Raw genomic sequence first — 26,500 nt, forward strand, 5'->3', positions numbered from 1 at the left:
CTCCCCAAGAGTCCCGGGACCTGGGGCTCTGGGGCGCGAGATCCGCTGCCGCAGCCGCCACAGGCTCACACGTCACGACCCCCGCCCCAATAACGCCCACCCCTAATTCCAGAAAAATCGGCAGGGCCCACCCAGCCCAGAAGTGGGGGGAGGGGCCCCGCGAAACCAGTCTCTCCTTCCCCCCGCGCGGGAGGGGGAGCTGACTTAGACGTCGGAGATGTGAGTTCTAATCTCCGGCGACCTTGCACACATTCCCCTCAGGGCGTCAATTTTCTGCATCTTTAAAGAGAAAGGGATGAAGCCGATGCCATCTTAAAATACCCTGCCTGGGATGAGCCTTCTCCGGACCTGGCTCACCTGTAAAATGAAGGGGCTGAGCTAGAATGTCTCTCTGGCCCTATGGAGCTTTTCTAGGCCTTTGTTCCGGAAAAGCGTTTGGACCGGAGGGCCCCAAAGTGGCTCCGGCTCCGAGGGACGCTAGGAAAAGGGCCCTCAGCGGCCTAGGCGAGCCCCCAGACAAAGGGATTTTCCTCCCCGAGGGCACCCAGCTGGGGGCCAGCGGAACCAGCACCCAAATGCCCTTTCACCCCCCCCCCCGGAGGTCCCCGAGTGTCCCAAGCCCGGCCCTCACCAGAATGAGGCTCCCCGGGCCATCCCCACTCCTCCCCCTCCGGCCTGGAAATGCTTGTTCGGAATTCTAGTTTCCCACAAAGCTCCGGGCCGGCCCATGGATGTAGGGGCAGCTCCGGCTGCTTTGAGAGATAGGAGCTGCGAAGGGACGTGGGGGAGGGGGGCGGGGCAGGGCAGCCACTTACAGCTGCCTCCCCGAGTCAGATTAAGGCTGAAAGATCTTAGAGGCCTCCCGTCGTCCCCCCCCCTCCCGCCCAGTCCCTTCCTTTTACCCTAGAAGAAACGGAGCCAAGATCGGTTCAGCGACTTGCCCAGAAATAGACCCTAAGAGCCGCAGTATTTGAACTCGGAACTGGACGGACCCTCTCCCCTCGCTGTCTCTGTGGGGTTCTTAACTGAGTTTTCATGGTATTGGTCTGTACAAAGCGGCTTAACTGTGGGTCCTATGGGGTCACGTAACTGAAGGTGAGGGGAAAATTTGGCAACAGTAACAGGTATCAAATGTCTCTGAGATTTAATTTATGTAAAAATAATCACATCCATCTTGTTGGTATGCAAATTTGCTTTCATCTTTAATGTTAAAATTATATGCATACCAAAGAATTATTTTAAAACAAATTTTTTTGCTTAGTAGAAAATTTTGATGTTTACCTATTTTATATAAAGTATATAAGGGTCACATAAAAATTTCTTGGGTTGAAAAGAGTGAAAAAAATTTAAGAAGCCCTGCCCTGCACAACCTTGTCTGCCAGCCACAGGTTTTCCATCCTGGCCTTCATGGGAGGAACGGAGCATGATGGAAGAACAGCAGGAACGGAGCATGATGGAAGAACAGCAGATTCGGAAAGAGCAGAGTCTGAGTTCCAGCTTTATCACTGTGGGGCAGTGGTTAGTGCAAGCGCTGACAGAATGAGGAAGACCTGGCTTTCAAATCCCACTTCTGACCCCTGCTAGGCAGATGACCCCAGGCAGCTCTCTCGGGCCGGGAACAGCAGCCCAAGTGCTTTGGTTAAAAAAGGGGGCAGGGGTTCTCTCTCATTTGGAGTTCCTTACCCTGATTAGAAACACCAGTGAGTCCCCTACACCCTAGGATCGCAAAACACAACCAAAAATTATGGGTCTTGCCTTTTGGCTGCTGAAAAGCTCAAGTATCTGGGTAGGATTGCTTTGAAAGCTCTAGTACATTACACAAAAATAGTGACACCTTGGACAAGCATGTCCTCTGCACAAGGACGACTGGAGCAGATGGCTGGACCTCGAGTTTGGGTCCTGGCTTTCTGACAAGCTAAGTGAGCATGGGTAACCCACCCTAACTTCACAGAGCCCTAGTGAACTCATCTGTATAATGGGCACGTGTGAGTTTACATTTTCTGCTTCATGGTATTGTGAGCAAGGTTCTTTGTGAGACTTGAAATCCAGCTCTTAAGGGGCAGAGCTATTCTCTGTGGTACCAAGAGCCTAAAGGGGCTACCCATGCCTCCTTGGAAAGCCTGCTTTATTCTCCCTGCCTTTCTGGGGCTATGCATGGGGCTTAATTCCCTTACTCTCCTGGGTCTACAACTGTAAAATCACAAGATTTTAGGATTAGAAAGGACTTTTATCCTTCAGGAGGTGACGTAACAGTGGGAAAAATCAGAGGATCTGGGTTCAGACTTCTTCTCTGCCTGCCTCAGTTTCCTCACCTGTAAAACTGAGAAGGCTGGAAAGGATTACCTTATGATTAAACTTCCAAAGCCTCAATCTCATTTCATTTCCTAAAATCAAATGGCCAGATCTAATTCAGTTCCAATTGATGGACAGAATCAGCTACACCCAGAGAAGGAACACTGACTGGGAAATGAGTGTAAACTGTTTGCATTTTTTGTTTTTCTTCCCAGGTTATTTTTACCTTACCTCTTTACAATTCTTCCTGTGCAACAAGAAATTCGGTTCTGCACACATAGATTCTATCTAGGATATACTATACCACATGTAACATGTATGGGACTGCCTGCCATCTAGGGGAGGGGGTGGAGGGAAGGAGGGAAAATTCAGGAGTGCAAGAGATAATGTTGTAAAAAAAATTACCTATGCATCTGTACTGTCAAAAAAAGTTATAATCATAAAATTAATAAAACGTAAAAATAAAAAAAAATAAAAATAAAAAAACCAAATGGCCAGACAGTATTAAGTCCTCTTAGGGCTGCTCAGGATGAGGTTCTACCTGCCTAGGTCCCATTACGGTCCAGGTCCCACACCTGCACAGCCCCTCCAGCCCCTGGGGCTCCCCCCCCCTTCTGGAGAGGTTCACACCTGGAGAGCCCCTCAATTCTCCCTTTAAGGACCAACTGCAGGATTTACTGTGCTTCTGATGGGCACTTTTCCCTACCCCCTTTTCCACTTCGTTTTCCCGGATCTTCTATTAGAATTCTCCCTCCTTGGGAACAGATTTTTTTCTTTCTCTTTGCATTCTCAGCCCTTAGCACAATGCCTGGCGCATACTAGATGCTTAACGTTCATTGAGTATTACTATCATCTAAGTGGCAGAGGGGATAGAGGAGTGGGTCTGGAGTCAGGAAGGTCTGAGTTCAAATCCTATGCCAGACACTTATTAGCTGTGTAACCCTGGAGAAGGCTGTCTGCCTTAGTTTCCCCAATTGTAAAACAGGGCTAACAAAAGGGGTTACCACCCAGGGTTTTCAAGAACAAATGAGCTAAAATTTTTAAAGCCTGACAAAGCACACACTAAATAAAAGCTTTCTTTGCTTCCTCGGGGCTACCTGCGTTCAGGCCCAGGAGATGGTCGGCCAATGCTGGCTGCTACTCCCCAAGAGCCATTCAGTAAACCCCACCATCCCACTGTTCTGGGGACGTCCTCCCACACTCACAATGGACCCCCAGTCAGGGACATCCCAGCTGTCTGTTCAGGGGGCTCTTCTCAAACTTTGGACCAGAGATTCCCGGGACTGGTCAGGGCTGCAGTCGTCAATCCCAGAGGCCTCAGGATGCCAGCGGCATCCTGCTGGAAAGGAACTTGGTGAAGTTAATGACCTGACCAGACTTCCGCTGGGACAGCCCCGGCTCCCTCCGGTGCCCAATAAACAAAGTTGGAGGGTAAAGCCAACCCAATGGTTGCTAAGGGCACGTGCTGGCCAACTGCGGGCACAGGGCAAGTGAAAGCAAGCAAAAGGATCTACTGGCCGCAGAGCCCTGGGGATGGTTCACAGGCCAGACTCCCATCCAACCTCTTCATCTCGGGGTTAGCATAAGTTACCATTTATATTGCATTCTATGTATCTCATTTGATCCTCATAACCTCCCTGGGAAGGACTATTGTTATCCCTATTTTACAGAGGGGGAAACTGAGGGAGGATCGCCAAGCTAGTGTCTGAGGCTAGATTTGAATTCAGATGGGGAGCTAGAGAAAACTTTACAAATTACCCTGGGTCATCTTTGTCCAACCTCATCCCTAACATCTGTCGTGGGATTTAGATTCAGATCTGGAAGAATCACTAGATGGCATCTTTTCTCAGTCCATCTGTTGATGGGAAAATAACAGAGCTCCTAAGAGGCAGAATGGGAGAATTCTAACTCGGTCCCTGGTACTCCAAACTCCTTTGTACTTTGCACACCCTTGCAGACTGACTGCCTAAAGCAGCCCAGTGACTGCCTTAAGCAGACAATTCTGGTCTCTGGCCTCCGAGTCACCCAGTGTCCCCCAACAAGCGTAAACTTAACTTGTTCTCTGTAATCAATAACTAGTCCCCAGTTACAGCCTCCACCAGGGCGGCTCTGGAACAAGTCTGTAAGCACAATCACCGAGGGATCACGGGCAGGAACCCCGGGCCCAGGAGTTGGAGCTGCCTAGCTGGCTGAGGCTGTGTGGAGTACTTCCCTCCCAGGCTGCTTTCCTCATCTGAAAAATGAGGCATCATGAGGCTCAGGTGTAAGTCAAGTCTCTCTCGGACCTGAAGGTGTCCAATAATGACCATTGTTGTGGCTGTGAGGACACACAAGGGGAGCTGCAGGGGAAGTGGGAGGAGAACATGGCAGACTCAAGGAGTCAGTTTGATTCCCAGCTCTGCTCTTATAACAAGTTTGCTTCCCCCTTCCCTGAGCTGGACTCTCTTGATCCCAGCACACAGAAGGCACTTCATAAATGCTGGTTGGCTGGCTGAGAGCAGAGCAGTCAGGACTGGTGAGAGGTCTGACTCCCATTTTGGACCATAGTTGACTGATTGCGGGCGAGTTCCAACTGCTCAGGGCCCAGGTATCCTTGAGTGCAAAATAGCTAAAAAGGGGTGCTGTGCCCCTCTCCCAGATCGTCACAAAGGAGGAGGGTGCTTGCCAGACTCGGCGGAGTACGGAGACACGAGATGTTCGCTCAGAACTCATTCCAGCTCTCAGTTTATCATCAGGAACATCTGGCTAGGCAGGATCAGTGTGAACATCTGGCTGGCTGCGATCCCATCAGGGGAAGCACACACCTCCAACAACAGTCTGGCTGATACCTGAGCCACGGACATTTAAGAGAGTAGCCGCTTTGTGGCTCTCCAACAATGAGAGGATCCAAACCAGTTCCAACTGATCAGTAATGAAGAGAACCAGTTACACCCAGAGAAAGAACTATGGGAAATGAGTGTGGACCACAACATAGCATTTCCAATCCCTCTGCTTTTATCTGCATTTTTATTTTCCTTTTCAAATTATTTTTACCTTTGTTCTAAATCCGATTTTTCTTGTGCAGCAAGATAACTATATAAATATGTACACATATATTGTATTTAACATGTATGGGTCTACCTGCCATCTAGGGGAAGGGGTGGGGGGAAGGAAGGGAAAAGTTGGAACAGGTTTTTCAAGGGTCAATGTTAGAAAATTACCCATGCATATGTTCTGTTAATAAAAAGCCATAATAATATATATCTGTATCTATCCATCTATCTATCTACACACACACACATACACACACACACACACACACACACACACAGTAGCTGCTTAATGAACACACCCTAGTCAAGTATGTGTCCAAATATCATTTATTCTCACCCAGCTTGTTCCATCAGGGACTTAACTCAAGGCACTTAAAAATGCTGGTTTCAAATGAACATTCCCACATTTTGCTTCAGAAACCCCCAAACTTCTACTGAACACGAATAGAGAGTAAGGCAAAAGTACTCAGCAGTCACACGGGAAGAGTATACATGGTCAAAAACATCCTCGTCCTTGACATAAACTAGGAAAGGCTGTTAACACTTTTCTTATTTAAAAAAATCTCCACTCTAATCTCGTAGAAAAGTGTTTTTCTTGGTGTCAGCCCTTCCGAACAAAAATCCGAACCAAAAAAAGAACGAAACCTTTCCAATAAAAGACTAAGTACAAGGCGTACAAGATGTGAAAAGGAATTTCAGAGGCTTGCAGAGATAAGACTACTTTAAAAACAGTAGTGCAGGTAAGCCCTGCCTCAGTTCCCTCGGTGGCTCTTAGCTTTCATTCAAGTGCACATAGAAAGGAAAAGGAAAAGGAAGTGGTTGTCCTTAGACAACAAGGCACTGGGAAACCCCTGGGGAGGGTGTAGCCCCAGAAGCCTCTCCTGGCAGGGCCTGGAGTACAGGGCCTCCTGGAGTGGGCACATGCTGGGCTTGATTCTCCAGCATCCTGGTAGACCCACCCAAGCCTCCCGCTTCTGACCCCCAGTGCAACATGGGGGGGGGGTGACAACTGGCCCCAGAGCCCCTGAAAATAGGGAGAAGAGCAGGTGGGCACTGTGGCTGCTAGGAGGGATCCTTCCTGAGGTCCTGAAAGGGCAGCTGCCCATAGGGAGTGTGAAGTAGGCAGATCAGCAAAGGAAAGCCTTAATACAAATGGGTGTTTCTGGGTCTCCTCCCAGGGGGCCCTCTCAGCCCTTAGGGCTCCTGGGAAACCTGGTTGGGTATCTTTATCCCCTTGGAGCAAACTGAAACCTGACTTTAGTAGCTATGGTGGATGGAGGAACATGGAGGAACCACCTAACACCAACTGAGCTCTTGCTTTCAACATGTAAACACTGTGATTAGGAGACATTGGCCAGGGAAGCAAACTGACCCCAGCCTCTCGACTCTCTCTCGGGAGCAGGCGGCTCTCTGCCCCTGGGTCTCTGTTTTCAGGGCTGAATCCTGAAGTCTTCTACGATGCCCAATCAGACAAGAGATGCCACGGAGACAGAGGAGCAGGACCTGGGGGAGGCAGAGGAGGAAGACAAAAAGGAGCACATTCCAAATGGAGAGGTTGAGGAAATCTGGATCCTCCACCCTTTGGTCCACAGTAAAGTCGTTTCTTCCCCAGGATTTACATTGGGAAAGCAAAAAGTACATCCAGGTTAGAACTGGACCCAGTTTGAGTTCTGCTGAGCCTGGCCTGAAGTTGACCTGTAAAGGGGAAATGGCTTTTAGCACTTTTAAAACAAAGAGGTAAAGCACAAAAGAAGTCAACAAACAAACTCATTCACACCCCAGAAAGAGCAACATCCAATATGCAACAACAGTAAACTGGCACCTTTCCATGAGGAAAGCACAGAAAAGGAATTTTATGGGCCCCAGAGCAGGCAAAAGATAACCAAAAATTCACAGCTCTGACCTCCTGGCTTCTAAGGGCCCTCGCGGCTCTGACACCCTGGGTTCTAAGGGCCGTCCCAGCTCTGACCTCCTGGGTTCTAAGGGTCCTCCCACCTCTGACCTCCTGGGTTCTAAGGGCTCTCCCAGCTCTGACCTCCTGGGTCCTAAGGGCCCTCTAGCTCTGACCTCCTGGGTTCTAAGGGCCCTCCTAGCTCTGACATCCCGGGTTCTAAGGGCCCTCCCGGCTCTGACTTCCTGGGTTCTAAGGGCCCTCTCAGCTCTGACCTACTGGGTTCTAAGGGCCCTCCAAGCTCTGACCTCCCGGGTTCTAAGGGCCCTCCCAGCTCTGACCTCCTGGGTTCTAAGGGCCCTCCCAGCTCTGATCTCCTGGGTTCTAAGGGCTCTCCCAGCTCTGACATCCCATGTTCTAAGGACCCTCCCAGCTCTGACCTCCCGGGTTCTAAGGGCCCTCCCAGCTCTGAACTCCTGGGTTCTAAGGGTACTCCAGCTCTGACCTCCTGGGTTCTAAGGGCCCTCCAAGTTCTGACATCCCGGATTCTAAGGGCCCTCCCAGCTCTGACATCCCGGGTTCTAAGGGCCCTCCCGGCTCTGACTTCCTGGGTTCTAAGGGCCCTCCCAGCTCTGACCTCCCAGGTTCTAAGGGCCCTCCCAGCCTGACCTGGGTTCTAAGGGCCCTCCCAGTTCTGAACTCCTGGGTTCTAAGGGCCCTCCCAGCTCTGACCTCCCGGGTTCTAAGAGCCCTCCCGGCTCTGACCTGGGTTCTAAGGGCCCTCCCAGCTCTGACATCCCGGGTTCTAAGGGCCCTCCCAGCTCTGACCTCCCGGGTTCTAAGGGCCCTCCCAGCCTGACCTGGGTTCTAAGGGCCCTCCCAGTTCTGAACTCCTGGGTTCTAAGGGCCCTCCCAGCTCTGACCTCCTGGGTTCTAAGGGCCCTCTCAGCTCTGACATCCTGGGTTCTAAGGGCCCTCCCAGCTCTGACCTCCCGGGTTCTAAGGGCCCTCCCAGCTCTGACCTCCTGGGTTCTAAGGGCCTTCCCAGCTCTGACCTCCCGGGTTCTAAGGGCCCTCCCAGCTCTGACCTCCCGGGTTCTAAGGGCCCTCCCAGCCTGACCTGGGTTCTAAGGGCCCTCCCAGTTCTGAACTCCTGGGTTCTAAGGGCCCTCCCAGCTCTGAACTCCTGGGTTCTAAGGGCCCTCCAAGTTCTGACCTCCCGGGTTCTAAGGGCCCTCCCAGCTCTGACCTCCTGGGTTCTAAGGGCCCTCCCAACTCTGACATCCCGGGTTCTAAGGGCCCTCCCACCTCTGACCTCCCGGGTTCTAAGGGCCCTCCCAGCTCTGACCTCCCGGGTTCTAAGGGCCCTCCCAGCTCTGACATCCCGGGTTCTAAGGGCCCTCCCGGCTCTGACCTCCTGGGTTCTAAGGGCCCTCCCAGCTCTGACCTCCCGGGTTCTAAGGGCCCTCCCGGCTCTGACCTCCTGGGTTCTAAGGGTCCTCCCAGCTCTGACACCCTGGGTTCTAAGGGTCCTCCCAGCTCTGACATCCCGAGTTCTATGGGCCCTCCCAGCTCTGATATTGACTTTACAATGTTTAAGTCCCCGCTCTAAACCCTTTCTAAAATATCTACATTAAGAGCCTTTACAAACACTGGTATAGGAATTAGCTCTCTGCATATTCCCTTTCCTACATAAAAAGGGGTCTCAAAGAGAGAAATGAGGAGAAGCCCAAGTCCCTACTGCCCCTCCCTGCCCTCTGAGACCTGGTGGAAGGAAAGTGTTTGACCGGCTCCAGGCTCACGAGAGGATGCCCACCTCAAGGTCATTTGGACAGTGGGAGCCAAGGTAGTTCTTACCCTGCAGCTTTGGCAAAGTCCCCCCAGACATCCGCGGTGGCGGCCGTGGTGGAGTTGAGCTGTGGCCAGGGCAAACCGGCATCTGTTAATTCCAGAGTTTGGGGAAAGGAGAAAAGAGAAACATGTGAGCAGCTGACTCTCGCTCAGATCGCCAACTAGGAGAGGGCCTGAAAAAGCCTATGGCTGCTAACGCTCGTTGACTCAATGAGCGCCTTGTGGCCCTCCATGGCCTCTCTCCTCCCTGACTTTCTGCTTTGGGGGTTCGGTTCCCTCATCCTCTCGCCAACACACCCTCACTAGGCATCTGTCTGTGCCCCAAGCCCTCTGAGAGCCTCCAGAAACACAAAAACAACAGTTTGAAGCAGTAGCCTCTGCCTCCAGGACCAGGCAAGGGAAGAAGCAGTGGAGAGGAGGTGGTGAGGAGCCAGAGAAGAGGAGTGCCTTGGAAGCATTAAAGACCGACCCAGACATGGAGCGCAGCCCGCCGAGTGAGAAGGAATTGGCCCTCGGGCCCTGTAGGGACTGCCCAGGGCAGGGAAGGGACACCACGAGCAGCGCTCCAGACTGCGGGAGAGCTCCGTCAGAGGCAGGGATCAGCAGCTGGGGGCCCACCACGTGCCAAGGCAGCAGCCCGGGGACACAGAGAAGGGCCAGAGCAGGTCTGGCTCTCGGCTCGCAGCACCCAGCACAGGCAGAGCCAGCTCTCCAGGCACTAACCTGCACTGGGAACAAGTCCGGGCTGGGCTTGGGCCACTCCCACAGGCAGGTGCTCCTCGGTGGGGGGTAGCTGGGCAGAAGCTTTGCCCCCTGGAGGAGGAGGAAGGAGGGTCATTCCCATACTGCCCGACATCCGGGATTTGGCGTTTCCAGCCACTCCTTCCTTCTTCTTCATGTTCTAAAGGTGAGAACAGAAGCCAATTTAGCAAGTTAGAATGCTGCAGCCAGAAGAGAAATGAGAACGTCATCTGCTGGTATCCCAGACAACTAGACCCAGCCCAGTCTGCTCTGCAGGCTCCCTTTCTGCTCGGACAGCCGAGGTCCTAGGGGTCCAGTGTCCTGTTCTGTGGCTCCCAGTTGGCATCAGAATGAGCACTGACTTGGGCTCAGGACCCTTCCCATCAGGCCCCTATGAGACGGTGACAGGGCCTGCTGACCAGAACCTCAGAGCTGGAAGAGCACAGAGCAGGAGGTTATCCCGTCCAACAAGGTTCTCCTCTAGTCTGCTCCGACATAGCCAGGCTGGGAGCCCTCTGTGACCTGACGTCATTAACATGGGCCACGACGAGGTCTGTTAGACCAGAACCACCTTGAGGACGTGATCCCCAACCTGCAACTAGAAGGGATTTCCGGGGCCGTGGAGTCCAGCCCCACCGCTTTACAGCTAAGGGGCCCAAGCTTTGGAGCGATGTGCCCCGAAGCTGCCTTAGGAGTCCTCAGGGCCAGCTCCTACAACTCCCAGCCCATGTTCTTTCTCTTATGCCCCACAGAGGGCACTCTCTCTGCTGTAACAAATGAAGGTAAGGTCCACATGACAACATGTGTATCTCAAGCCATTACTGATGCAATGCAATCCTAGTACAGCCAACGAACTCTGCTGTGACTGTTTTGTTATGATACAATGGCCACAAGCCCTCTGACGCTGGCTGGAAGGGGCCCAGGGTCATCTCCAGCATCACCAGAAAAAAAAAGGGAGAGCAGGTAAGAGGGAAGAGAAGGTCCTGGGGACACGGGAGAGGCAGGGTTACTAGCAGGCACCCCCGAGAGCCATTCGTTTGCCCAAGGTTTTCCTTGTCCAGGGTCCCTACCCGTTTACTTCTAACAACATTCACCACCAGACAGTATGTGTGAAAGGACAGATGGATGACCATCCACTGAGTCCGGCAGTCAAGAAAGGGACTGAATCCTGGGGGGCATTCAGAGGATTGAGGACCACCACACTGTAGCCCTGGTAGGGCAGAATCACGCAGGCCTTCAGTTCATGTCCTGGAAGAAGCGACTGAAGGATAAGCTGAAGGGAATGCCTAGACTGCAGGGAGCACAGAGATGCTTTTAAATACTAGAGGGCTGCTGTGTGGCAATGGGATTAGCCTTGTTCTTCTGGGCCCCAAAGGATGGAACAAAGAGACACTGCAGAGGAAAATTTAGGTTTCATGTAAGGAAAACATAACAGAACAAACCAAAAGTGCAAAGAACTGTCTGAGTAACTAGCAAGTTCCCTGTCACTGGGGGTATTTAAAAAGAGCCCACATGATCATTTGGATTGAAGACAGACGCCTCATCAGGGATGGGTTGGACAAGATATCTTCAAGCCGGAGAGGCTTACATCAACTGATGCTGAGTGAAATGAACAGAACCAGAAGATCACTGTACACTTCAATGCTGTATGAAGAGGTATTCTGATGGAAGTGGATATCTTCAACATAAAGAAGATCCAACTCACTTCCAGTTGATCAATGATGGACAGAAACAACTACACCCAGAGAAGGAACACTGGGAAGTAAATGTAAATTGTTAGCACTACTGTCTATCTACCCAGGTTACTTATGCCTTCTGAAGCTAATACTTAATGTGCAATAAGAAAATGGTATTTACACACATATATTGTATCTAGGTTATACTGTAACACATGTAAAATGTATGGGATTGCCTGTCATGGGGGGGGAGGGAGTGGAGGGAGGGGGGGAATAATTTGGAAAAATGAATACAAGGGATAATATTATAAAAAAAAAATTACTCATTATATATACTGTGGGAAAAAAAAAATTTTAAAAATAAATAAATAAATAAATAAAATAAAATAAAAGATATCTTCAAGCCCCTTCTTGCTTCAAGGCATCAGTTAGCAATATCCTGCCTCCCTGCCTCCTTCCCTTTCTCCACCCTTCTTTTCTTTTCTCCTTCCTTTTTTCTTTTTGGAGGCTAGGCCTATCATTTCAAGGCTCATAGTTCAGTGAGAATACTCAGACATGATCCTAAGATGAATTATCACAGCAGCTCTGACTTCTGGTCCCAGCCTGGGGGGCTTAAGCCCACTCCTGGGGCTCCCCCACAGGTGCCAGACTCAGTGCTGACACCCAATCTGCAGCTTTCACCCGCCTGCAGCTCAGAGCTGCAGTACTGGCCTCAGTCTCCCCAGAAGCAGGGACCAGCGGGCCCACCCCGATTTCCAAAGGATCATGTCCAATTCAATGTATAAGAAAGCAAGCATGGCCTCCTGCAAAGAATCCAATGGATGCCCTGAGGTCCCATCTGCTGAAAGAGCATTCTGTTGCTAACATGGAAATGTCTGACATGAGTGCACATGGATAACCTCTATCCCACTGTTTGCTGCCTAGGGAGGAGGAAGAGGAGAGGGGTTTAGAACTCAAAACTCACCTCTCCTTCTCCCCCCAAATACCAACAAATGGTAAAAACTGTTTTTACATGTCATTGGGGGGAAATACGGTATTATTTAAAAACTACAAACAAATGAATAAAAATGTAAGTTTAAAAAGAGAAGAGGTTTATGTGCCACCGGGCTCTTTGTGAGCTTCAGCATCTTCCTTGGAAAAACCAGAAGCAGGCAATCTCCCGAGCTCACTGGGCTCTTGCATTCAATGTCCTAAAGTCATTGCTGCCTCTGACCCTCCAGATCCAAGGCCCTGTCTAGCTCTGACTTTTCAGCAACAGGCTGACTCCGAGTGAAATGGAAAAAGGAGCAGCCACGGAGGGATATTTCCAACATGGAGGCTGTTCTGGACCGTAAGTCCCATGCTGGTCTGTTGCCCACAGCAATGTGATCAAAGGGCACAATCTCATGCCCCACTGGCTTCTCCTTCTGGATCATATTCTCCTCCCCCAGAACCCCACAAAAATCAAAGGGGAGGCCGATCTCTCCTTACCAGAGCCTCGCTGGCTGGCCCCCAGAGAGGAGGCTCTGGCTTCTCTGATTTTGTATCCCTGAATTTCACTCAAAGAAGCCAGTCACTGGGCCACACTAAACCATCTCACGGTCTGGCATTCCAAGACTTTGCCCAAGCCTGAGCTTCCAGGCGAGAAGGTGGCACAAGCCCTATCCAAGCTGTCTGTGGAACAAAGGAAAAACAGAAGTCTCACCGCAATGTTGAGCTTGATGGTCTGGCCCTCCTTGAAGCTCAGGTCTAGCTGGGGGCCTGGAGTCGGGTTCTGGGCTTGTTTGGCAAACTCGCATTGCTGCTTCACCCACCTAGGGAGAGGAAGGAGACAAGGTGAGGGAAAGGGAGGGGAGGGGAGGAGGACGAGGCCACGGCCGGACACAGACAGCCCAAGTCCCTGACCCAGGAGCTGCGCACCTGTACCCTTGGGGGCAGGTGCCGCAGAGGACACCGCTTCTAACACAGACAGACGAGACCCGCAGGCCAATGAGCACACCTTCACCTCACAATTATCCTCAAAAGGCACATGGCCAGTGCCAGTGCCCCAAGGCAGAGCCCAATCCAGCCTGGAGCTTCCAGAGCGGGCGACGGGGAGAAGGATCCCCCCCTTCTAGTTCATCCATTCATTCGCTCATTTACCAAATATGTCCCAAGCAGCCATTCCCTACGCACTGGGCCGGATGGAGGAGGGTCTGGCCCTCAAGGCTGCATTAGTGTTCACTGAGGTGGTGGCAGGCTCACTGGACAAGGTGGGCCTTGAAGATGAGGAGAGTCTAGATAAACGGAGAGAGGAGGAGGGGCAACTTGGCTGCCAGGAGCCATCAGTAAGACTTGCTGATGGAAAAGTACACTCCAAGTTCCAAAAAAACAATTTACAACCACACTTTGGGAAAGAACCTGTTCACAAGCGGAAGCCTAAATGCTAAATGATCTCAGGACTCTGGAATCAAAGATCAAGGGCAGGAAGGATGCTCAGCGGCCATGGAGCCCAAAGCCAAAAGATGAAAAAACTAAGACTTGCCTAAGGTAACAAAGAGTACACAGAAGCAGGATTTGAACCCAAATCCTTTTCTCCCTACTCTCCACGTACAATAAACAGTCAAAAAAAGGAAGTGGTCAGAGAAAGTGGGTCCTGAAGAGGAGGTGGAGCGGACTAAGTGAAGAAGTGAAAGAGAGGTCTGGTTGCTGTAGAAGGCACAGCCAAGGACAAAGACAAAAGCAGCATTTGGACAAGAATTCATGGCAGGCTTTCCCTAGCAATTAGATAGCAGCCGGCCAGCTCTCAGGAAAGGCTGCCCTGGGCCAGGGGTCTGTGTCAGGTCCAACTGACCTGCTGGTTGGTGTCTGCCATGTCGGCCATAAAATGTGGGCTTCAATTTCCTTATCGGCATTGGGAAATCTTCCCATCCGAGTAGGAAACTCTCCAAGGGACGCCGCCTACTCACTTGAAATGGTCCTGCAGCGCTACATTGAAATCAAAGGCATCCCCTCGGTCAGCAAAGCCAATGCCAATAAATGCTCGCCGCCCTGTGGGGAACACAGCACCCTCAGTCCCACAGTCATGGGGCAAGAGGTTTTCCCCCGCCGAGGGCTCACTTACCACTCCCGTCCTCAATCCGGATGACAAAGTATCTGCTGGAGTCTGTCACGCTCTCCACGGCGATGCTGGGAAACTGCTCCACAGATGCCTGGGCGAAGAGCTCTCCTGAAAACAGGGGTCAGCATGAGGCTCCACACCAAGGCTGCCCATCAGGAGCTCCTGAGAGCACCAGGAACTGGACCCCTCCCTCGGTCTCCAGACCCACCTTCAGGCCTTTCTCCAAAGGGGGAGTCCTAGCTAGGGCAGACATGATTCATTAAAATCACACCAATAAATGTCTGGTGAGGGGAGAACACAGAACATCCCAATTAATAGGAAGTTCACCAACTGACAGGCAAAGACATAGAAAGTATAGAAAGAAGAACGAACTATGTGTCAAGAGTCCCAGGTCCAAAACTCTGTGCTGTGTGAACCTACATAAGTTAATTCCCTTCTCTGATTTTCAGTGTGTTCATCTAGTAAAATGGGAATAGGGTTCCTCTTCTGCAACTGCTCAAAGGACAGCTTTATATAAAACAGGAAGCATCCTAGCACAAATTTCCCAACTTATGTGTCTGTTAAACTCTTTTGTAGTTTACTAAGCACTTTATAGGCACAGCCTCACTGGAGTTTCCTCTAAGGTATTACTGGTCCCATTTTACATAGCTGAAGAAACATGGAAAGGAAGTGATTAGCTGGTAGGTATAAGGAAAGGGATTTGAATCTAGGTCTTCCTGGCTCCACACCACACTACACCACCTTTTATTCTATCTAGGGCTCCAAGGTTTTTTTTTTTGTTTGTTTGTTTTTGTTTTGTAGCTTTTTATTGTATTTTTATACATGGGTAATTTTTACAACATTGTCCCTTGCACTCATTTCTGTTCCAACTTTTCCCTTCCCTCCTTCCACCCCCCTTCTCAAGATGGCAGGCAGTCTTATACATGTTAAGTATGTTATAGTATATCCTAGATACAATATATATGTGCAGAACTGTACAGTTCTCTTATTGCACAAGAAAAAATTGGATTCAGAAGGCAAAAATAACCTGGGAAGAAAAACAAAAATGCAAGTAGTCCCCATTGATTTCCCAGTGTTCCTTCTTTGGGTGTAGCTGATTCTGTCCATCATTGATCAACTGGAACTGAATTGGATCTTTTCTTTGTTGAAGATATCCACTTCCTTCAGAACACATCTTCATACAGTATTATTTTTGAAGTATATAATGATCTCTTAGTTCTGCTCATTTCACTCCACATCAGTTCATGTAAGTCTCTCCAGGTCTCTCTATATTCATCCTGCTGGTCATTTCTTATAGAACAATAATATTCCATAACATTTATATACCATAATTCTCCAATTGATGGGCATCCATTCAATTTCCAGTTTCTAGCCACTATAAAAAGGGCTGCCACAAACATTTTTGCACATGTGGGTCCCTTTCCCTCCTTTAAGATCTCTCTGGGATATAAATCCAGTAGAAACATTGCTGGATCAAGGGTATGCACAGTTTGATAGCTTTTTGAGCATAGTTCCAAATTGCTCTCCTGAATGGCTGGATCTGTTCACAGTTCCACAAACAATGGATCAGTGTCCCAGTTTTCCCACATCTCCTCCAACATTCATCACTATCTTTTCTTGTCAACTTAGCCAGTCTGAGAGGTGTGTAGTGGTACCTCAGAGTTGTCTTAATTTGCATATCTCTGATCAATAGTGATTTGGAACACCTTTTCATGTGGCTAGAAATGGTTTCAATTTCTTCATCTGAAAATTGTTTATATCCTATGACCATTTATCAATTGGAGAATGGCTTGATTTCTTATAGAGTCAATTCTCAATATATTTTGAAAATGAGGCCTTTATCAAAACCTTCAACTGTAAAAATGTTTTCCCAGTTTATTCTTTAGGGCTCCAGTGCTAATGTACCCACTTCACAGATGAAGAGACTGGATCTGACTTGCCCCTGGTCACACATCTGGGAAATAGGAGCTCAGATTGGAGGGACATTAGAATGAACAGAATACACTAATACTAAGACCCACTGATGGCAGAAGGAATCAGGAACCAAGGCCAATTCTGATAAGAGAAGGAATGGCAGTAAATTTGGAGGAAGATGACAGCTTTCATTCAGTCTTATGGACAGGCTAAAAGGCCAGAGGCTGTTTCAGAAGAATGCCAGCCTTTCGGGCACAGTGGAATCCTTTGCTGCACACCAGCCATTATCATCCTTACCCAGCTGGAGGTCTATCTTTGCATAAGGGCAGCAGAGTATATACAGCCTTCCCAGTTAAAGGATTTTCAGAAAAGATTTTATGTGGGCCTTGCCTTCCTGAGCACACCCCTCCCCCCTTTCTTGGCCCCACCGCGAGGGTCTCTGCATCTTCCTCCCAGATCCTGAAGAGTGGCGTGGTTTCCTGTCTTTGTGCTGGGGCAATTTTCTCATCACCAGAGCCCTGATGTGGGCTGGCTGTGCGGGGAGCCTTTGTCTCTTAAAGCACAATGTAACACCCCTGCTATAACCATTGCTGGAGGGCTGTCAGGGACCACTGGAGGAGCCCATGTCCAGTTCTCCTCCAAGGCCACTGTCAGCCAGCACTGACTTTCAAAATGACGAGAAAGCCTATGCTCTCTGCCCTGGGGCAGACCGCTGGACGAACCCTTGCTCCCTACCCTCTCTGCACACCCATGGCTCTCTAAGATATTACAAAGTGCTTTCCTCATGGCAACAATCCAAGAAGCAAACAACTGGGCCTGGAGGCAGGAAGACCCAAGTTCTCCTAAGCTATGTGAACCTAGGCAGATCACCTCACCTGTCTGACTCAAGTTTCCTTATCTACAAAATGGGGAGAATAATACTAACTCACATGGCTATTGTGATGATCAAATGAGACAACATGTGAAGTGCTTAACAGTACTTGACACATAGTAAGCATTATATAAATACTATTAGTAGTATTATCTTTACCATTATTATTAGTGCTCTTCCCTCCCACTTTTTATACCTGAACTTAAATAAAACTCATGAGGTTAAGTGGCTTGCCCAAGACCAAAAAACTTCTCAGTGGAAGAGGCAAAATTTGAACCCCAAGCTCTCCCATTATAGTGACTGACTGTTACAGGGCATAAATGTTCATGTTTCATTTTTCTCCATAGGAAAGAAAGTTTGGGATAATGAGGAAAACAGAAGAGTCTAGAACTCTGTGAACTATTTCCCTAGGATATTTCTTATTTTTTTTCCATTTTATTTTATTCTGAACTTAACAAAACACAAAATAAAAAGAGTATTTCCATATAGGCATACCTCATTTTATTGCACTTTGTTTTATTCCTTTCAGATGTTGCATTTTTTTTTTAAAGCAAATTGAAGGCTTGTGGCAATCCTGCATATAGCAAATCTATTGGTGCCATCTTTCCACAGCATATGCTGACACTGCATCCGTCATACTGTAATTCTCCCAATATTTCAAACTTTTTCATTATTAGTCTCTCTGTATTGGTGATCTATGATGCTTCTCTTCCAAGTGTTTTGGGGTACCATAAACTATGCCCATATAAGATGGTGAACTTAATAAAGAAATGTGTGTGTTCTATTTCTCCAACTACTGGCTCTTCCCCCTTCTCTTTCCCTCTTCTGTGTCCTCCCTGTTCCAAGACACAAAAGTACTGAAATCAGTTCAATTAAAAACCCCGGAATGGCCTCTAAGTGTTCAAGTAAAAGGAAGAGTCAATCAATATGGCAAACTTCATTGTTGTTTTATTTTAAGAAATTGCCACAGCCATCTCACAATCTTCAGCAACCTCCACCCTGATCAGTCAGTAGCCATCAGCATGGGGGCAAGACCCTCCACCAGCAAAAAGATTATCACTTGCTGAAGGCTCAGATGACGGTGAGCATTTTTTAGTAATAAACTCCACTACTAGAATGTACTTTGCTGTTAAGTTTATTCTGCCCACTTCTGATTCTGGTGAGCCATTTTCCACAGGCTGACACAGCAGGAAACAATAGGAGATTTAAGGTCAAAAAAATCCAAGTTTTTGTACATACCCTTTAGTCCAGCAGTGTTACTACTGGGCTTGTATCCCAAAGAGATCTTAAAGAAGGGAAAGGGACCTGTATGTGCAAGAATGTTTGTGGCAGCCCTCTTTGTAGTGGTGAGAAACTGGAAATTGAATGGATGCCCATCAGATGGAGAATGGCTGAATAAGTTGTGGTATATGAATGTTATGGAATATTATTGTTTTATAAGAAATGGCCAACAGGATGATTTCAGAAAGGCCTGAGAGACTTACATGAACTGATGCTGAGTGAAATGAGCAGGACCAGGAGATCATTATATACTTCAACAACAATACTACATGATGATCGATTTTGATGGACATGACTCTTCAACAATGAGATGAACCAAATCAGTTCCATTTGTTCAATAATGAAGAGAACCAGCTACACCCAGCAAAAGAACTATGGGAAATGAGTTTGGACCACCCCATAGCATTTCCAATCCCTCTGTTTTTGTCCACCTGCATTTTTTTATTTCCTTCTCAGGTTATTTTTACCTTATTTCTAAGTCTGATTTTTCTTGTGCAGCAAAATAACTGTATGGATATGCATAAATATATTGTATTTAACATATACTTTAACATATTTAACATATAGGTCTACCTGCCATCTGGGGACAGGGTGGAAGGAAAGAGGGAAAAAGTTGGAACACAGTTTGCAAGGGTCAATGCTGAAAAATTACCCATGCATATATCTGGTAAATAAAAAGCTATAAAAAAAAAAATCCAAGTTTCAATCCTACAAGGGGTTTGTAGGCAATGGGGGACTAAGTGATCTTTAGGATCCAGCTCTAGGATCACAAGTCAGAGGTTACTCAACACAGCACAGAATAGAGTAATGTGGAAACAGCACTAAAGCAGTCTGGCCTCAAAGAATTCAAGGGTTAATACTAGCATTGCAATTACTCTATGTGCCTTTGGGCAAAGTCACTTTCTCTCTCATGACCCTAGTTTCCTCATTTGTGAAACAAGAAAAAGCGTTTTACCATACAAGGTTAGGATAGTTCTTAATCGGGCATTGTACATATGAGTGCTTGTCATCATTGCTCTGCAAGCTGACCAGGTAGCACACAGAAGGATGTTCATTGTGAGGAACTACTAAGGCATGAAAGTAAACGAGCTACATGCGAAGAGGGGAGAGCAGCAGAGGACTCCCTGATGTTTTTGCATTGGGGTTGCCTACCAAAAACCATTCCAGGCCAATTGGTAGGCCTCATCTTGGTATTTTCCTTCATCCTTGGATCCTAAAGAATGCCAAAGGAACTAGTACTCCCATGAATAAAAAGTTTCTCCAGGATAGGGATGCTTAAAATAAATCTTGGGAGGGGAGTACACTATTTCCTAATAAGGCTGCTGTGGCCACAGCAATCTCTGATAGCAAAAAGAGGAAGATTTCTATGGGAAGAACCAAGAAAGATCCTCCCATCTTTACCTGAAGTTTTGTCCTCCAGTTTGATGTAAGCCATCTGCCCTTTTGCTGTTATCCGCAGTCGCCCACTCCATGAAGGCTGGTCCAGCTGCCAGTCTGCAGCCCTATGAAGGTCAAAAACCCACTGAGATGCCAGAGCACAATCATATACACCCAACAGAGGGAAGTATACATTCTAAGCCCCAAAGGATGGGGCTGGTTTTCCCAACTCTTTAAGGAGTGACCTCTCCATTCACTATACTTCCCAATGAGACAAGTTGCTAGGAAATATCCCTTTATGTTACAAAATGCTAAAAGGCTAAAAGATTAGGGCTCAGAGTGGGAAGGGTTGTAGAAAAACGATATAAATTGGTATCATTAAGAGGCAGTTTAGCTCTGAACAATGATGATGGGCAATCTTGGTCCTGGAGTATAGATGATGAAACCCATTTCCTTGTTTTCAACTGAGAGGTGGATGGTTATAGGAGTACAAGATTACACACATCAGATGGGATCATGTTAGTCAGTTTTGCTTATATTTTTGCTGTAAAGAAGGGGGAACAGGAGCAGGGGTATATCAGCTTTTGCTGTGCAAAATAAAACTCATCAATAAGACTTTACAAAATGAAAGAGTCCTGGTCTGGGAGTCAATCAGATTTAATTTCTAGTCAATCACCATTTATTAAGTGCTGCATATTGGGGATACAAAGGCAGGGCTAACACAACTCCTGCTCTCTGAGAGCTCACAGGCTATTAAGGGGTTAGAAGAGACACATACCCAAGTCACTTCAACACGTGCACTCCTCTCCATACATACTATTCTAAGGAGCAATGAAGGGGGAGGAGACACTCTTAGAATCTAACAGTATGTGTGGAGAGGAGTGCTCAGATTAGGGAGGCCTTCAGGGAGGAACTGGCCTGAGTTGAGCCAAGAAAGAATGAATGTCAACAGATGGTATTGGAGTGGGAGTGAGATAAAGAGCCTCACTCTAGTGAGGGAAGGAGCAACTCCACAAAGTGTGTGGGAAATGGTACCCAATGAGAATGGTATTGCTGCCTGCATTCAGAGATGTCTAACTCATTAAGGATTTAAGTTCCTCTGTACGGTGCTGGGTTCTAAGCTTCCCTGGAGTACTATGCGATTCTCAAAGTTTTTGGTCTCCGGACCCCTCTATACTTTTAAAAATAATTGAGACCTCCCAAAGAGCTTTTATATTGGTAATATCTGCTGATATTTATTGTATTAGAAATTGAATGTCTAAATATTATTATATAAAAATAGTTTTTATTTGTGGTGAAAAATAAATCTGGGAAATGGAGGATGTTAACTGATCTAAGAAGAGTAAATGAACAGATGGAAACTATGGGCACTCTTCAGCCTGGACTTCCATCTCCTACTCAGTTGCCAAGAGAATAGCCTCTATGGGTTATAGACATTAAGGATTGTTTCTATTCTATCCCTCTAGATAAGGAGGATATGAAAAGATTTGTCTGGGAAAAATTACTTCAACCAATGAACTTGCTCCTCCTAAGCATGCAAGCTCTTCCCCAGAAATTCACAAGTAAAAACTCCCAGTAAAGGCTGGAACTAGAGAATTGTTAAGTACCGACTTAGCACTTAGTAAGGACCTAATATCTCATTATCTCATTAGCACTTAGTAAGAACCTAACAGTTTTGACCTTATTAATTGCCTTAAAGGGTGTCAGGGGACCACACTTTAACAATCTCTGGGTTAAATAAACTGGGATGGTAGAGGTGAAACAACTTGAAGAGGGGATTTATATGTTTGGTAGGGAAGGGCACTATATATAGTCCTTGGGAATTAGGTAACTCACTCACTCTATCTATCTATCTATCTATCTATCTATCTATCTATCTATCTATCTATCTAGAGTTACCTAATTCCATATACATAGAGTGTTATCTAATTCCCAAGGGCAAAAACTGGAACAATGGATGGAAGTAGCCAAGTCTTCAATTGAGGTTCCATGTAAAAGCTATGGTCACGTGGAATGGGTTGTCTCAAGAGAGATGAATTCTCACTCACAGTACTATATGTCAGGTTATGGCACAAATAGGGTTAGAATAGATGGTCTTTGAGGTCCAGTCCAACTCTGCAATTCTGTGAAATCAAGAAGCCAAAAAATGTACTTGGTAATCAACAAAGAACTCCTGAAAATTTCAATTACAGCAAACAAACATCAGGCACCTACTGTATGAAAAAGTACAAGTGACACAAAGATGCAAGGTGGGGAAAGGTGGGATATCTCACATAGTGGGGGGTCAAGGAAATGCTCCTAAGTGCAGGGAGAAAGAAAGAGCTACAAATGGGAAATGCCCCTTCAGGGGACTCAGGGCCACTCAAAAGGGACCCCTGGGACTTCTCTTTTCTGAGCCTCAATGTCTTCATCTTTAAAAGGAGGGCTGCTCTAGATGGCTTCTGGACACTCTGCTCTAAAGAGCTAAAATCTATATAAATCCCTAAAGGAAAGAAAGAGAAGGGAAAGAATTTTGAAAGGAAGAAAAAGGAAAAGATCATAAATCTGTATGAAAGGAGCAGCTAGGTAGCGCAGTGGATAGAGCACCAGTCCTGAATTCAGGAGGACCTGAGTTCAAATCTGGTCTCAGACACTTAATATTCCCTAGCTGTGTGATCCTGGGCAAGTCACTTAACCCCAGCCTTTAAAAAAAAAAAAAAAAAAAAAAAAAGATAAATCTGTAAGAAAAGTAAAAAAAGGAACAAGTAATTTACCACTAAAAGGCATTATTGGTAGAAGGAAGTTGGGAAACTAATGCCTTAGAGTAAGTGCAAAATCTTTTAGCTCATTTTTTGTCACTAACCTCAGATCTGATTTGCGGAAGCAGCTCAGGAAACACCCTGAGTCATCATAGCCCTGCTTTTGTGACTTTTCCAAGAAAATGTTAGCATATGCTTGGGCCCATTTCAGTGCTGGCTGAACATTACTTTATGAAAGTGAGTCTTTGCAAAAGTCTTGAGAAGCCAGATTTATTTCAAGGTCCACAAAAATGCAGAACTCAAAATCTACACTTCAGCAGGCTCAATTTCAGTTCCTTCTCCCCGGGGGATCCTACATCTTATGATCAAGAAGAGCAGAGCTTTGTGGGTAAACAGTGCTAAATGAGTTGACTTACATCCAGAGCATTTCCTCTTTCTGCACCTCAGTGTGAAATGAGGGTAATATTTGTACTTCCCATGGGATTTGAGAAGACAAGCTCTCGGAAAGGAGATTAACCAAATCAATTTCATTAAGTCACATTACCCTGGGGTAGTCACAACTCTGAGGAAGACGCACCATACAGGAAAAAGAGTAATCTAGTAGCTCTGGAGGGAGTCCAGAGAGCCTAAGTTCCCATCTCATTCTCCAGGCATACTACCTGAGCTAACATTTACGTGTCACTTTCAGACTTGCAAAGAAAGGACTTTACCAATTAGATCTCAACTGATCCTCACAAATACGATTATATGAAAACAGTTTTGACCTCGTTAATTGCTTTAAAGGGGGTCAGGAGACCATACTTCAATAATCTCTGGGTTAAAGAAACTAGGATGGTAAAGATGAAAAAACTGGAAGGCGAGTGTTGCTTTTATCCCATGTTACAGATGAGGAAACTGAGGCAGATGGGTTAAATCGCTTGCCCAGGAGCACAGTCAGGATGTTTTGGCGGCTGGATTTGAACTCAAGTGCTGGTGTTTACTTCCAAGTTCCTCATTCTATTCAGTACATCCCCACCTGCCAAATTTCTCCGGACTCCTCCTCACTAGCTGACGTCTTAAGAGCACCCCAGGTGTAGATCCATGATCCCATAATCCCAGTGTCCATAACTATTCTAGAATGTGGTGTAGTAGGCATTAAAAGCTAAATGTGCTTTCATTTACTTGAATTTTTTTTAGGTGCTGATAGCACTTTGAGGGGCTGGGAAGGAGTGGAAATATGAAAATGTCCCAAATCTGAAAAAGTTGAGTGCCAAGAGATCTCAGACAGAAGACCCGCCAGCCCTCAGACAAAAGCTCAAAGCGAAAGAAAACTTCCAAAGGGTGTTTATTTCCCAAGGCCTGAGGAGCAACCAGCCGGTTAGTTGGAGCCCACAGCACACCACCTCTGGGCGGGTTCCAAGAAATCTAATCTAACAGGTTGTGGGACAGGAGGCAGGGGGCAGGGCGCAGCCTTCCCATCCCTAACCAGTCTCTCCAAGTCCGCTCCTCCCCAGAGGAGGGAAGCCATTCAAGCCACAGTCTTCCACGGTAAAAAAGGACCCCCTGAGGGGTACCCGTCTCCAGAGCCCAGAGGAGCTTGGTCTCCGCCTCCAGGCCAAAATGAGGCCGCAGATCGGGGTGGGGGCTCTTCCCAAGTGCCCTGGAAGAGGCAAAGCTGCCAGGTGGCGGAGCCCCCCTCCCCCTTCCCGGGACTCAGAAGTCACTCTAAGATCCAGAGGCGGGACTAGGACCCTCAAGTCTCACATGACTGGCACACAGTAGGTGCTTAATAAATGCTGATTTCTAAAGCTCCTTTACAGCTATGACTGTCCCATCCAAAGCTTTCGGATTGGAAATAATAGGACGGCTCGTCAGGCAGGGGAGCAGAGAACTCCCGGGATCCCAGCACGGGCCGGGCAGCAGAACGGAGGCTGAGGAGTCCCCGCGTTCTCTTCAGAACCCCGCCCACCTCCCGAGCCTGGGGAGGGGGGGGGCGCCTGGCGGGGTCGGGGTTCTGCCTTCCCCAAGGAGGTGACGGGGGTCTGGGAGACCTGGGGTGGCCGGGGCGGGGCAGGGGCAGTCCTGCCCTCCCACGTTATGGGTTTAGTTGGGGGAGGGGCCTCTGCGGGAGTCTCACGTCAGTTTCCCCGGTAGTCAGTTTCCCCCCACCACAGACTTGAGGCTGGAAGGGGTCCAACTCCCCCCGCAATACACACACACACGCGCCTCGTTTTTTTAAAGAAAGGGGAAACTGGGGCTCAGAGCCGAGAGGTGTCTTCCCCAGGATGTCACAGTGGTTAAGGGTCTGAGGTCGAGCTCGTACTCGGGTCTTCCTGACTCCCTGCGCCAAGCGACATGTTGCCTGTGTCTGTGATATCCCTGGCAGGACCACGGGGCTCGGACGGGGTGGGGTCACTCAAGAAAACCGGGGCGAGGGGGCAGCCCCCGCCCAGAGGGCAGTTATCGCGGAAAAGCCGGCCTGCGGAACCGCCTCAGAGAAGCAGAAGGAGGTATCCCCTGAAGGCCGAGGGCGGAGGCGGGGAGGGGAGGCAGGCGGGCGGGCGGTCACCTGTAGCCGCGGTTCGTGGCCCGCGGCGGGATGCGGTAGACGTGCACTTCGGGCTTGACGCAGAGAACCGACTCGTAGTCACTGTCTTCCATCTTGCTACCCGATCCCGGACATCCGGCTCCGCCCCGGAAGGGGCGGGCGTCCGGGCTCTATGGCCAGGGGCGAGCTAGAGCGGCGGGTGCGGAACCTCTCCCCCACAAGCCCCTTCGGCCCCTGAGCGCGCGGCCCCTGCTGGGTGGCTAGAGCGGCCCGGCGAGTGTGCGCGCCCCAACGCTGCCCCGGCCCGGCGTCAGCGCGGAAGGCCGCGGCGCCCGCTGGCCGGGCCGCAGACGTCGGAGAACTGTGACTCGGGCGAAGCCGCCTGTCATCTCTGTGCCTCAGTTCCATCTTCTACAGCACGAGGGCATCCGTACCACCCTCCCCCCTCTCTGACTAGTCCTGCTCCAAAGCCTCCTACTCTCTGCTTTCTGCATCGTAAGGCCCTTCCCCTATGACGTAACCCGTTCTACGGCCCCGCCCCCATGACGTAGCCTGCTCTAGCCCCTCCCCCGATGTCTCTTCCTCTAAGGCCTCCTCTGTTCTAAGATCCTCCCCCGCCTGACATTCCCTCTTAAGAGCCCTTCCCGCTCTGACATTTTGCGTTCTTTTTTTTTTCTTTATTATTTTCAACACATTTTTTAAAGAATTTTGAGTTCTTACGAGTTTCACTCAGCAATATCATTACTAAATCTGCATCCCAAAGGTTTTTTTAAAAAGGAAAAGGAATCATACAAAAATAGTTCTTTTTCGGTCAGAAATTTGGAAATGGAGGGACGGCCCCCACTGGGAACGGCTAAACAAGTTATGGCGCATGATTGTGATGGAAATGACAAAGGGAGTCATTTTAGAAAAGCCTAGAAAGTCAGAACCAGGAGAATACAGTGATAATGTAAGAATGACCAACGGTAAATAATTTAGTTCCTCAGTAATACAGCGATCCAAGACAATTCCAAAGGACTTTTCTAGAAAAAGGATAATTGATAGTCTGAACGAAGATTATACTATTCTTTCCCCCCCTTTTTTAAATTAATTTTATAATTATAATTTTTTTTTGACAGAACATATGCCTGGGTAATTTTTTACAACATTATCCCTTGCACTTCCTTCTGTTCTGAATTTTCCCCTCCTTCCCTCCACCCCCTCTCCTAGATGACAGGCAGTCCCATATAT

The 26,500-nt window shown here is 48.2% G+C and overlaps 1 protein-coding gene across 1 annotated transcript; it reads right to left on the bottom strand.

The window, feature by feature from the left end:
- Positions 1-5,635: 5,635 nt before the first annotated feature.
- NECAP2 (NECAP endocytosis associated 2) lies at positions 5,636-25,781 on the bottom strand. The gene is made up of 8 exons (XM_074306135.1): positions 25,292-25,781; positions 20,030-20,130; positions 14,566-14,670; positions 14,411-14,492; positions 13,168-13,276; positions 9,790-9,967; positions 9,073-9,154; positions 5,636-7,019 (listed from the first exon to the last, which is right to left on the bottom strand). Exons 1-8 carry the CDS (start codon positions 25,381-25,383, stop codon positions 6,971-6,973), a joined length of 798 nt encoding a protein of 265 aa, XP_074162236.1. The 5' UTR covers positions 25,384-25,781; the 3' UTR covers positions 5,636-6,970.
- Positions 25,782-26,500: the final 719 nt, after the last annotated feature.

This window comes from Sminthopsis crassicaudata, chromosome 3 (genome assembly GCF_048593235.1).
Source record: "Sminthopsis crassicaudata isolate SCR6 chromosome 3, ASM4859323v1, whole genome shotgun sequence".
NCBI classification, from domain to species: domain Eukaryota; kingdom Metazoa; phylum Chordata; class Mammalia; order Dasyuromorphia; family Dasyuridae; genus Sminthopsis; species Sminthopsis crassicaudata.

Coding starts and splice junctions, on each gene's coding strand:
- NECAP2 (XM_074306135.1), bottom strand. CDS start 25,383: ATGGAAGACAGTGACTACGAGTCGGTTCTCTGCGTCAAGCCCGAAGTG. Junction 20,131..25,291: donor GCCACGAACCGCGGCTACAG/GTGACCGCCCGC, acceptor TGACCTTCATAG/GGCTGCAGACTGGCAGCTGG. Junction 9,155..9,789: donor CGGACTTGTTCCCAGTGCAG/GTTAGTGCCTGG, acceptor TGGAATTAACAG/ATGCCGGTTTGCCCTGGCCA.